The following is a 12,565-nucleotide window of genomic DNA, read 5'->3' on the forward strand; positions in this document are numbered from 1 at the left end:
GCCTCATGCTGGCAGCTGAGTCCCGTGGGGCCAGGGGTCTGGGCTGGATCCCGGCCTCAGCCAGGGCTCCCTTGGGTGGGGCCCGGGCAGTAGCCACGGGCAGGGAGCGCCTACTCCTGTTGCTCGGGGCCCCTGCCCTAGGGGGTCTGCGCCTGGTTGACATTGTCGCATGAACTCGTGACCCAGCGCCACACTGCCCCTGTCTCCTACCCCAGGCCTGGTGAGTGGCTACTCCATGAGCCCCCCGACCCTGAACATCACGGAGGAGACACACGTCATTGACTCCAACGACAGCCTGTCCATCTCCTGCAGGTACTCAGCCCCCAGCCAGAGGAGCGGGGGCCTGGGTCCCTCTGTCTGTCAGGCAGAGGAGACTAAGAACGGAGGCCGGAGAGGGTGGTGGAGAGCCCAGGAGGCAGCTCCTCCCGGGCAGAGAGGCCTTGAGGCCTAGTGGGCCTCCCTGGGGGCCTGGGAGCTTGCAGACCTGCAGACACAGGCACCCTGCACCCACCTCCCCCACAGCCACCTCCCCTGGTCATTTCACACGGACCACAGACCAGTCACCCCACACCCACCTCCCCCACAGCCACCCCTGGTCATTTCACATGGACCACAGACCAGTCACCCCACACCCACCTCCCCCACAGCCACCCCTGGTCATTTCACACGGACCACAGACCAGTCACCCCACACCCACCTCCCCCACAGCCACCCCTGGTCATTTCACACGGACCACAGACCAGTCACCCCACACCCACCTCCCCCACAGCCACCCCTGGTCATTTCACACGGACCACAGACCAGTCACCCCACACCCACCTCCCCCACAGCCACCCCTGGTCATTTCACACGGACCACACACCAGTCACCCTGCACCCACCTCCCCCACGGCCACCCCTGGTCATTTCACACGGACCACAGACCAGTCACCCCGCACCCACCCCGGGTCACCCCGCATCCACCTCCCCCACGGCCACCCCTGGTCATTTCACACGGACCACAGACCAGTCACCCCGCACCCACCCCGGGTCACCCCGCATCCACCTCCCCCACGGCCACCCCTGGTCATTTCACATGGACCACAGACCAGTCACCCCACACCCACCCCGGGTCACCCCGCATCCACCTCCCCCACGGCCACCCCTGGTCATTTCACACGGACCACAGACCAGTCACCCCGCACCCACCCCGGGTCACCCTGCACCCACCTCCCCCACAGCCACCCCTGGTCATTTCACACGGACCACAGACCAGTCACCCCGCACCCACCTCCCCCACAGCCACTCCTGGTCATTTCACACGGACCACAGACCAGTCACCCTGCACCCACCCCGGGTCACCCCGCACCCACCTCCCCCACAGCCACCCCTGGTCATTTCACACGGACCACAGACCAGTCACCCCACACCCACCCCGGGTCACCCCGCATCCACCTCCCCCACGGCCACCCCTGGTCATTTCACACGGACCACAGACCAGTCACCCCGCACCCACCTCCCCCACAGCCACTCCTGGTCATTTCACACGGACCACAGACCAGTCACCCTGCACCCACCCCGGGTCACCCCGCACCCACCTCCCCCACAGCCACCCCTGGTCATTTCACACGGACCACAGACCAGTCACCCCACACCCACCCCGGGTCACCCTGCATCCACCTCCCCCACAGCCACCCCTGGTCATTTCACACGGACCACAGACCAGTCACCCCACACCCCCCCCTCTACAGCCACCCCTGGTCATTTCACACGGACCACAGACCAGTCACCCCACACGCCACCCCCTACAGCCACCCCTGGTCATTTCACACGGACCACAGACCAGTCACCCCACACCCACCCCGGGTCACCCTGCACCCACCTCCCCCACAGCCACCCCTGGTCATTTCACACGGACCACAGACCAGTCACCCCGCACCCACCCCGGGTCACCCTGCACCCACCTCCCCCACAGCCACCCCTGGTCATTTCACACGGACCACAGACCAGTCACCCCACACCCACCCCGGGTCACCCTGCACCCACGTCAGCAGCCGCTGTTCAGCCCAGGCCAGTTAGCCAATCTCAAAGGCCCCGGCCTGTTACCCCCTGCAGCCCAGCTATGACCGAGGCCGGCCCCCTGAGGCCAGCCTGCCGCACAGAGCCCGGAGCCAGGCAGGGGCCCGGGGGCCCGGGACTCAGTGCCCGCTGTGGGCCGGGTCCACGGTGTGTGCCCAGCACCCGGCTGGCCTGACCTCCGGGTGAGACAAGCTGTGGGCAAGCCCTGGCCCCTGGGGCTGCCGTGGAGCTCCCCTTGACCTCTGCGTCCTCTGCCAGGGGGCAGCACCCCCTCCAGTGGGCCTGGCCCGGGGGCCAGGAAGCGCCAGCCACGGGGGAAAAGGACAGTGAAGACCTGGGGTTCGTTCGCGACTGCGAAGGCACGGATGCCCGGCCCTACTGCAAGGTGCTGCTGCTTCCCGCGGCCCACGCCAACGACACGGGCAGCTACGGCTGCCACTACAAGTACATTAAGGCCCGCATCGAGGGCACCACCGCGGCCAGCACCTATGTGTTCGTAAGAGGTGAGGGCCCCGCCCCATGCGCTCCTGCAGCCAACGAGGTGACAGGCAGGGTCCTGGAGGGGCAGATGGGCCCCACCCCCACCCCTGGCCTCCAGACCTCGTGGGACTGCCCTGGAGCCCCCACCCGGGCAGCGACCTCCCCAAGCTCCACCTGCCCTTCCCACAAACTGCGCTCTCTCTGCAGACTCCGAGCAGCCATTCATCAACAAGCCAGGCACGCTCCTGGTCGACAGGAAGGACTCCATGTGGGTGCCCTGCCTGGTGTCCATCCCTGGCCTCAACGTCACCCTGCGCTTGGTACAGCCCCCTCACCCCCCACCCCCCGCGACCTGGCCCTCCCGACCTCTCCCTGGGAAAGGCAGCCATTGACCTGGCCGGGAGGAAGGGGGCAGCCGGGAGCTGACGGCCACCATATCCCAGCAGCCAAGCTCAGTGCTGCGGCCTGACGGGCAGGACGTGGTGTGGGATGACCGCCGGGGCATGCGGGTGCCCACGCCGCTGCTGCGTGACACCCTGTATCTGCAGTGCGAGGCCACCTGGGGCGGCCAGGCCTTCCTCTCCAACCCCTTCATCGTGCACATCACAGGTAGGGGCTGTCCCGGGCCACGGGGTCCGGGAGGGAGGCTGCGGGGGGAGATGGAGACCCCAGATCCTCAGTGACGGGGCTGTAGGTGCCACAGCTGGTCTTGGGTGCCCTGTGCCCTGCACTCTGTGTGCCGTGCTGGGGAGGGGCTGGGGGGTCACTGCTCATGTGTCGCCAGGCAACGAGCTCTATGACATCCAGCTGTTCCCCAAGAAGTCGATGGAGCTGCTCGTCGGGGAAAAGCTGGTCCTGAACTGCACCGTGTGGGCTGAGTTCAACTCGGGCGTCACCTTCGACTGGGACTACCCAGGGAAGCAGGTGAGGCCGGCAGCTCTGCCAGGCTGTGCCTGAGCCACCTCCAGGCGTCCATCCCTGCCCGGCCCGGCACTCACTGCCTTTGTGTAGCGGGGGTGCAGCTCAGCTCTGCCCCAGGAGCCTTGGTCTGATGGGGAATTTCCCTCCCCCGGGGACAACTCTGGGTGCGTCCCGGCCGCAGTCACTGCTGCTGGGCTGAGTGCGCGCCTTGGGTGGTCAGCGCTCCGGGGCCTGCCTGTTCTGACCCTGCACTTCCCCTGGGCACGGGCAGGCCGAGCGGGGGAAGTGGGTGCCCGAGCGGCGCTCCCAGCAGACCCACACGGAGCTCTCCAGCATCCTCACCATCCACAACGTCAGCCAGCACGACCTCGGCCCGTACACGTGCGAGGCCAACAATGGCATCCAGCGGTTCCGGGAGAGCACCGAGGTCATTGTGCACGGTACGTCTGGGCTTGGGTCAACGTGCCCAGCAGGACCCTGTGGAAAGAGGGTCCTTGTGCAGCTTGGGCCAGGGTCAGAGGTCATAGTGCACCAAGCAGTATGAAGTCCAGCCCAGGGCAAGGGAGGGCTGTGGGTGGATGGCCTGTCTGGGCAGAGTGAGCCCCAGTCGGCAACGGTCTGTCCTCGGGGTGCAGGCCGTGGCTGAGTCCCTGGGCAGTGGTGGGTAAGCGGTGCCAGCCCCGGGATTTACACGGATGCCTCCCATCTGGCAGAAAAACCCTTCATCAGCGTCGAGTGGCTCAAGGGCCCGGTCCTGGAAGCCACGGCAGGAGACAAGCTGGTGAAGCTGCCCGTGAAGCTAGCTGCGTACCCCCCACCGGAGTTTCAATGGTACGGCCCTGGCCCCTGCCCCTCGTTGTTACCTGCAGGCCTCGCTGACCTTGGGTGAGGAGGGCAGCATCCTCCCAGGCAGGGCCTGTGCCCTGAGCCTGTGAGGGCCCCCTCTGAAGGCACTGAAGAGCATGCGTATAACGCGATAATCCAGCCTGGGTTGCTGCTAAACTGTGAAAACTGGTAAATGCCAGCCTCCAGGTGTGTGCGGTGTGGGGGGCGCAGCTAGGGGCTCCAACTGCCTCCTGCGCGCGCTCAGCATCTGAGGTCCTGCCGCCTGCAGCAATGGCTTCAGGTTTCCCAGGCCTCGTCCGCACAGCTTGCCCTCAGGGCCCTCCCATCTAGAGTTCAGAGATGCCACAGCGGTTCACAGACGGTTGTGGAGCTGTCGCGTGGCAGTGAGCGAGGGCTTCGTGGAGGCCCGCAGGCGGCTGGAGCCCCTAAAGTAAGGCCACAGGGTCAGGGCGGGGGTCCCGCGGTGGTGGCTCTGCCCTTGCCCGGCACTCCTGAGAGCTCCCCCAGAACTCGGGAAGGCCCAGCACCCCCCAAGCACCCTCAGGTTGTCTGAGCAGCCCACGTGGCCCAACCCTGGGGTGTCACGCTCTAACCTGACCGCCACCACAGCGATGAGGCCAGGGAAGGGGAAGGGCAGTCCTGCCTGAGCCCAGAGCCCCCGGAAGCCCGCTCTGCCCTTTCCCGGCTGCCAGAGGAGCCGTGCCCTCCAGCCTGGGCACCTCGCTTCAGGCAGAGCCTCTGGAAGCGCAGACCTGCGCAGGCAGGGGCTCGGGCGCTCGGCAGGCTTCTCCTGGAGGGCCCAGCGTCCCCTGGGCCTGGGCCTGGGGTGACCCTGCCTCTGAGGCCACAGACTTTGGGGTCCACTGGGGACACCTGGTACAAGTCCAGGGCCCCGACGGCAGGGTCCTGAAGAGCAGTGATGCAGCCTGGAGGCTCCCTCACAGGCGTGGCCTCCTGAGCACCTGGGGCCTGACCCTGTCCTTGGAGGACCCAGGCCCTCAGGACTGGTGGCTGGCGTGCTGCACCTGGGATCGGGTCCAAGGCTGACCCTCACACAGCTGGCTGTGTAGCACCATCCCCACCACAGCTGGCCTCTCTCTCACTTGGCCAACATCTTCCTCCAATACTCAGTGCTCAGCTGTCAGCTAGCCCCGTTGTTGGGAGACATTTTCCCAGGACACTAGTGGTCACCATGGTCACCACAGCCCACGGGGGCCCACCCTGCTGGGTATGTGATGACTGAGTGAATGGGTGGAAACCTAGTGGGCATCCAGGCCCGTCCAGTCCAATCCTCAGCTTCCAAAGCGCCCTCCATGTGCACAGCGGGAGGCTGACACCAAGCGCCAGCTCACGACCTCATGACCTTGGCCAGAAGGTGCACTTCTTTCTTTTTTTTAAAAAAAAATATATATTTATTGATTTCAGAGAGGAAGGGAGAGAGTGAGAGAGATAGAAACATCAATGTTGAGAGGGAGAATCATTGATCGGCTGCCTCCTGCTCACCCCCTACTGGGGATCGAGCCTGCAACCCAGGCATGTGCCCTTGACCGGAACGGAACCCGGGGCCCTTCAGTCCACAGGTCGACGCTCTATCCACTGAGCCAAACCAGCCAGGGCCAGAAGGTGCATTTCATTTCCCCGGTTTTCAGATGAGGACACGGGGCTTGAGGCAGTGAAGGGTTTCGCTAGGATCACCGAGGTGGCGGGTGGCAGACTTGGGACCGCACCAGAGCTGCCCTGCCCGTGACCCAGTGAGTCACGTCCCTCCGGGTGGGCTGTGGTGTCACCGTTGAGAAGGGCCCCTGCAGCCCCCTCCCTGCTGGTCTCTGCCCGAGGGCGGCGCCCCTCCTGGGCCTCTCTGGCCTGTACCCCCGGGAAGGCGCCCGGCTGGTGGGGACCATGTGTTTCCAGGCAGAGTCCAGAACTGGGGTGCAGAGGCGCTCAGGACTGGGGTGCCCCTCTAGGTTCACATGTGCAGCACACATGCCCCGGGCACCGCTCTGTGGGGGGACCCAGCGGGGAGGGGCCAGGCCAGCTCAGTGGGGAGCATGGACGCAGAGTGTAGGGGAGCAGGCAGCAGAAACGGCGAGGGCCACCGGGTCACAGGCTTGTCTGACGAGTGGGTGCTTGGTTACATGGAGGAGGGAGGAGGGGCAGAGCCCAGCGGGAGGCAGGGCCCCAACAGGCCAGGGTCCAGGCTGCACCGGGGACTGCACCTCCCCCCTTCACTGACGCCTGAGGGACAGGGACAGGGCCTGCTGGGAAGGGACAGGGCGCTCCCGGCGGGCCTTGAGCCTGGCTGCCAGAGGCTGGCCCTGGCCACAGGCAGGCAGTAACTCAGCCCTGCCGCAGGCCTCAGAGCTCCTGAGCCTGCGGGGCGTGCCCATGCCTGGCGGCCACCTCCACAGCCCTTAGGCCACCTGCTCCCCCTGCAGGGTCCTCTGCCCTCCCCTGCACCCAGCAGCCTCCTGCCTGGCAGGGATCCTGCTCCCAACAGTGCATTCCAGTTGCAGGGGCTGGGGTGTGCCAGGGAAGGAGGGCAGGAGGGGGTGCGGGGCCCACAGAGCGCCCTGAACTCCCTCCCCGGGCCAGGTACAAGGACAGAAAGGCCGTGTCGGGGCGCCACAGTCCACATGCCCTGGTGCTCAAGGAGGTGACCGAGGCCAGCGCAGGAGAATACACCCTCGCCCTATGGAACTCCATGGCCGGCCTGAAGCGCAACATCAGCCTGGAGCTGGTGGTGAACGGTAGGGCAGAGGGGCTGGGGGGGCTGGGAGGGGATGGGATAGAATAGATGGGGGGGATGGAGGGGATGGGTGGGGTTGGGGGGCTGGGAGGGTTTGGGGGGGCTGGGGGAGGGTTTGGAGGGAATGGGAGGGGATGGAGGGGCTTGGGGGGGGATGGAGGGGCTGGGAGGGGATGAAAGGGATGGAGGGGGTGGGTGGGCGGGCGGGTGTGGCCAGGTGGCCGGCTGACCAGCTGCCTGCCTGTGCCCCCTAGTGCCCCCCAACATCCACGAGAAGGAGGCCTCCTCCCCCAGCATCTACTCCCGCCACAGTCGCCAGGCCCTCACCTGCACCGCCTACGGCGTGCCCCCTCCGCTCAGCGTCCAGTGGTACTGGCGGCCGTGGACCCCCTGCAAGACCTTCGCCCAGCGCAGCCTGTGAGTGTGGCTCCAGCCTGTGTCCCTGCTTTCCAGCCCCCTCAACCTCAGCCATGACCCCACTCACTGCCCGCACCCCTCCCGAGAGCCCTGCTCTAAACGCAAACCCTGTCACCATGGCACTGTAGCCAACCCCTGGCATTGTCCCGTCTGAGCAAGGCTCAGACGCCCTGCCTCCGTCGGGCCCACCTGCCTGCCGGGAGAGCCACGCCCCCAGAGCTGTATCATCAGAGAGACCCAGGGATGTGCCTGTGGCATCCAGGGGGCCCCTTTCACAAGACTGGTGCCGAACCCGTGGCGCACCACGCATGCCCACGCCCATGAGCTCCTCCGTGCAGCGCTTACAATCACCCCACAGAGGAGGAGTGGGATCTGAGAAGGGACGTGTCTTTGCCAAGGTCACAGCTTTAAGCAGCGGAGCCTGCCCCACTGCTGGCCACGCTCGCCTACAATGACTTGGGCGCCAACAGGGCAGGCAGCTGGGGAGAACTCTCAGGCAGAGACAGCTTGGCCCAGCAGGGGCCAGGAGAGGAGGGTGCAGAGGTGGGCAGAGCCAGGGAAGGGTGCTGAGCAGGGGTGTCAGGTCAGATTTGCCATTTAGCAAGAGATCCCTGTGAGGTGGGAGGGTCGCAGGCTGGGGAGGGACAGGAGCTGGGGGCCAAGGGCGGAGACAGGGCAGCAGCCCCTGTGGGGCTATGAGCTCAGCAGGTCAGTGTGGGAGGCTCAAGGGGTGGCCCGTGGGCCTACACCAGCCACAGTGTCCAAGGCTCATGAGAGATTCTTCTAGAACACAGGCTGAGGGTCACTGCTGGCACCTCCCAATGTGCTTCGCTCTGATGCTTCGCCATTATGTTCTGTACCGACCGACAGGCCCCGGGGCCACCCTGCTCTGCGAGGGCCGACAGGAGCCTCCGTGGGGGCCCAGGTCCTCGGGGAGACCAGATCCCACCGGGCCCAGGAGGGGCTGCAGCTCCGAAAGAGGAGGAGCGGAGGCTGTGTCTGGCAGCGCCCACAGGGCCCTGCACACAGAGCGGGGAGACAGCCCTGGCTGGTTTGGCTCAGTGGATAGAGCGTCAGCCTGTAGACTGAAGGGTCCTGGGTTCGATTCCAGTCAAGGACACAGGCCTGGGTTGTGAGCTCGATCCCAGTGCGGGGAGTGCAGGACAGGCAATCAGTGATTCTCTCTCATCATTGATGTTTCTCTCTCTCTCCCTCTCCCTTCCTCTCTGAAATCAATAAAAATAAAAAAGAGCCCTAACCGGTTTGGCTCAGTGGATAGAGCGTCGGACTGCGGACTGAAAGGTCCCAGGTTCGATTCCGGTCAAGGGCATGTACCTTGGTTGCGGGCACATCTCCAGTAGGGGGTGTGCAGGAGGCAGCTGATTGATGTTTCTCTCTCATCAATGTTTCTAACTCTCTATCCCTCTCCCTTCCTCTCTGTAAAAAATCAATAAAATATATATTTTTTAAAAAAGTGTGGGAGACAGTGTTCCATCAGCAAACGCTCCTGCCCTCTTGCTCACCCAGCCAAAGGCCAGCCTTACCCACGCAATGTGGAAGATGACCCTGAATATGGCAGAGGCTCACCCTTACCCCTTGTGGGCCCTCCCGCCCATACCTCTGACTGGCCCTTGTCAACCCTCGCCCCCAGCAGCCGGCGGCAGCAGCGGGACCGCATGCCACAGTGCCGGGACTGGAGGGAGGTGACCACGCAGGACGCTGTGAACCCCATTGAGAGCCTGGACACCTGGACGGAGTGTGTGGAGGGGAAGAATAAGGTAGGAGCCGGCCGCGCCACTGACTGGCAGGCGGGGGAGGAGGAGGGGAGGGGAGGCCCTCTCCTGGCCTCTCGGTGTCCCCAGGCCTGCAGGGCTCTGGAGGCAGCGGCTGAGGGGGCGACCTCTCTGCAGTGTCTGGGCCTCCGCTCTGCTGCCTGCCTGTGGGTGGGGGCAGGACCCCGGCCACTTCCCAAACGAGAAAGGTAAGATTCAGGCTGCCCGGCCAGGCCACGGGTCCAGCTGCCCACTGGCTCCAGGCTGGGGGCTGGCCTGGTCCCCACCAAAGGCTGCTGAGCCGCTGGCCCAGCCTGGGGGCAATGCTGAGAAGAGGCCAGGCAGGGGAGGGGACTGAACAAAGGCACCCACTTCCTACAGTCACTTCCTGTTTTCCTACACACCTCCAGAGCCTCTTCCTGTTCCAGGCCTGGCCAGGAAGTGCCCAGCTTAAAGTAGGGGGGGTCTTTGGATGGTAGGCAGGGCTTGTGGCCTACCCTGCCTCCCAGCTTCCTACTCCCCAAGGCCAGAATCCCCTGGATGTCTGGGTCCCAGCCCCTCCCCTTGCCACTACCCCCGGGCGCTGGGAGAGGCGTTGCAGGCAGCCCTGGACCACGGGGCACTTGGCACGGGGACCTCACACCACGACCTGCTGCTCATCTTGGGCCTCAGCCTGACCCTCGATGGGACCCCAGTCTGAATCCTGACCCCGGCGTGGACTGGCCCAGCAGCACTAGGCCCCGTACCCTCCTGAAATGGCACATGCACAGCCAGAGTCTTTCTGGCCCTGCCCATGCCACCCTCTGCCCCGGCCACTGCCGATGCCAGCTCCCACAGCACAGCCCGGCCTTTCCCGAGGAGCCCCGCCCTCTGCTGCCGGAAGGCCTGCCTGTCACTCCCGTGCCTCACATTCCTGGTCTTGTCTCTGAACCCTGTCATCTCCAGCTCAGAGCCTCAGTTTCCCCATTACTCTGGAGGGTACAGCGGGTAGGGAACTCAGACAGGAAACAGATCCCTTGCCTGTGCTTTGCCCAGACGGTGAGCAAGCTGGTGATCCAGGATGCCAACGTGTCTGCCATGTACAAATGCATGGTCTTCAACAAGGTGGGCCAGGACGAGCGGCTCATCTACTTCTATGTGACCAGTGAGTGACTTGGGTGGGCCTGGTGGTCAGGGACCCGGTGGGCAGGAGAGCAGAACACCCCGGAGAGGAGGAGGGGCCGGGCCGGGGCCCCTGAGGTCCTGGTGATCGTGGAGCTCCGCGGGGAGATGCTTTACCTGGGCCAGGGCCACACGGCCACATTTGGAGGACCACGCTGGTCCGCTGGATGGAGGGGCACCCAGTGCCCTCAGCCCCGGAGGCACCCTGAACAGGGGCCGCCCTGCTCCCCGAAGCCCCACCTAACTGCCTCCCTCCAACCCCCTTCCCAAGCCCTGGATCTGAAGAGGTGGCTCAGGGTGTGTTTCTCTCTGGGGAGAAGCTCATAGCTTCCTCGGATTCTCAAACGTGTCCGTGACCTCAGGAAAGCCGAGAACCCGTGAAGGGAAGTCACTGGGCCCGGGGGGGGAGGTGTATGTGGGGGGACCTGAGGGAGATGGAGCCAGAGAGAACACTTTGGTGGGGAGCCCACAGGAGTCTGACAAGGAGTGGCCAGAGGCAGTCGGAGCTAGAAGCTCCCGCTGACAGAGGTGGGGTGTGGTCCACAGCGAGGCAGGGTGGGACTCAGGCCCCGAGTCGGGTGACAAGGAATCACTGATGGTGGGGCTACGGGAGAGGGGGGACAGCAGGGGTTGGGGCACGACCAGGAGAGAGCGGGAAGGAGGCTGGAGGAGGGCCTGTGGGGCTGACCTCTGCGGACTGGCCCCGGTGGTCAGTGAGGGGCGTGAAGGGGTGAAGAAGACTCCGGGGTGTCCCTGGCCCAGACCCACCTGATGCCTAATTCTGGCTGAGAGCCGGGTGAGCCCAGCGGCCAACGGGGAGGAAGAGCCGGCAGCCGGCAGGTGAGCGGTGTCACTGCACTGTCGCAGCGGCTCTCGGCTCTCCTCCCGCCGCAGCCATCCCCGACGGCTTCAGCATTGAGTCGGAGCCCTCGGAGGAGCCCCTGGAGGGCCAGGCCGTGCGCCTGAGCTGCCAGGCCGACAACTACACGTACGAGCACCTGCGCTGGTACCGCCTCAACCTGTCCACGCTGCACGATGCCCACGGGAACCCGCTGCTGCTCGACTGCAAGAACGTGCACCTGTTCGCCACGCCGCTGGCCGCCACCTTGGAAGAGGCAGCGCCAGGGGCTCGCCACGCCACGCTCAGCCTGACCATCCCCCACGTGACACCTGAGCACGAGGGCGACTACGTGTGCGAGGTGCAGGACCGGCACAGCCATGACAAGCACTGTCACAAGAAGTACCTGTCGGTGCAAGGTGAGGGGCAGGGCCAGCCCGGCAGGCGTGGGGCGGTCCGCCCCCGGGCCTGAGTCTGCGGGAGTGCCCCCTCCCCACCGCTCTCAGACCCGCCCCTCCTTCTAGCCCCCCCCTCCCCCCCCCGCCCCCGCAGAGCCCCTTCCCAGTGCCCTGGGCTTCCGCCCTCCACTTTGCTCCTTGACTCCTGCCCGCAGCCCTGGAAGCCCCGCGGCTTACGCAGAACTTGACGGACCTCCTGGTGAACGTGAGCGACTCCCTGGAGATGCGGTGCCCTGTGGCCGGCACGCACGTGCCCAGCATCATGTGGTACAAGGACGAGAGGCCGCTGGAGGAGAAGTCCGGTAGGGAAGGGCGCGGGTGCAGAGCGGGTGCGGAGGCCCAGGAGGCCCAGGCCCCAGGCCCAGCTAGACCTGAACCCGCACCCGCCTCCGGCAGGGATCGACCTGGCGGACTCGAACCAGAAGCTGAGCATCCAGCGCGTGCGCGAGGAGGACGCTGGCCGCTACCTGTGCAGCGTGTGCAACGCCAAGGGCTGCGTCAACTCCTCGGCCAGCGTGGCCGTGGAAGGTCTGCCTCGCTCTCACCCCCCCCCCCGCCCCTGCCCCAGCCCCTGCCCCTGGTGGCTTCTGGGGCGCACCCTCTGCGCACGCGCACACACGGCTGTTTCTGCCCACGCAGGCTCCGAGGACAGAGGCAGCATGGAGATCGTGATCCTTGTGGGCACCGGGGTCATAGCCGTCTTCTTCTGGGTCCTCCTCCTCATCATTTTCTGTAACATGAGGAGGGTGAGCGCTCCTCTCCCCAGCTCCCATGGGGTCCTCTCCACCTGCCAGCCCCAAAGATGAAGAATAGGGTCCCTGCCCCGCTCCGTGGAAGCCTCGCCTCCCTGACGCCTCCCGGCTGGGCTC

The 12,565-nt window shown here is 65.6% G+C and overlaps 1 protein-coding gene and 1 pseudogene across 8 annotated transcripts in view; one reads left to right on the top strand and one right to left on the bottom strand.

Annotated features, from left to right (window-relative positions):
• Window positions 1-12,565, bottom strand: part of LOC307100408 (glyceraldehyde-3-phosphate dehydrogenase-like) — a 1,087,365-nt pseudogene that overhangs the window by 172,629 nt on the left and 902,171 nt on the right. The window lies entirely within an intron of this gene.
• Window positions 1-12,565, top strand: part of FLT4 (fms related receptor tyrosine kinase 4) — a 42,151-nt gene that overhangs the window by 14,916 nt on the left and 14,670 nt on the right. For 2 of the 7 annotated variants that reach the window (XM_079772755.1, XM_079772758.1), the window contains exons 2-16: window positions 216-312; window positions 2,316-2,560; window positions 2,745-2,857; window positions 2,981-3,146; window positions 3,322-3,461; window positions 3,730-3,898; window positions 4,172-4,289; window positions 6,897-7,051; window positions 7,305-7,467; window positions 9,119-9,245; window positions 10,275-10,383; window positions 11,295-11,657; window positions 11,852-11,998; window positions 12,093-12,224; window positions 12,336-12,442. In XM_079772755.1, coding sequence (XP_079628881.1) covers window positions 216-312; window positions 2,316-2,560; window positions 2,745-2,857; window positions 2,981-3,146; window positions 3,322-3,461; window positions 3,730-3,898; window positions 4,172-4,289; window positions 6,897-7,051; window positions 7,305-7,467; window positions 9,119-9,245; window positions 10,275-10,383; window positions 11,295-11,657; window positions 11,852-11,998; window positions 12,093-12,224; window positions 12,336-12,442 — 2,351 coding nt within the window. The remainder of the gene's footprint in view (window positions 1-215; window positions 313-2,315; window positions 2,561-2,744; window positions 2,858-2,980; window positions 3,147-3,321; window positions 3,462-3,729; window positions 3,899-4,171; window positions 4,290-6,896; window positions 7,052-7,304; window positions 7,468-9,118; window positions 9,246-10,274; window positions 10,384-11,294; window positions 11,658-11,851; window positions 11,999-12,092; window positions 12,225-12,335; window positions 12,443-12,565) is intronic. The other 5 variants (XM_079772756.1, XM_079772759.1, XM_079772760.1 and 2 more) reach the window with 3 other exon arrangements.

This window comes from Cnephaeus nilssonii (assembly GCF_951640355.1).
Source record: "Cnephaeus nilssonii genome assembly, chromosome: 5".
NCBI lineage: Eukaryota > Metazoa > Chordata > Mammalia > Chiroptera > Vespertilionidae > Cnephaeus > Cnephaeus nilssonii.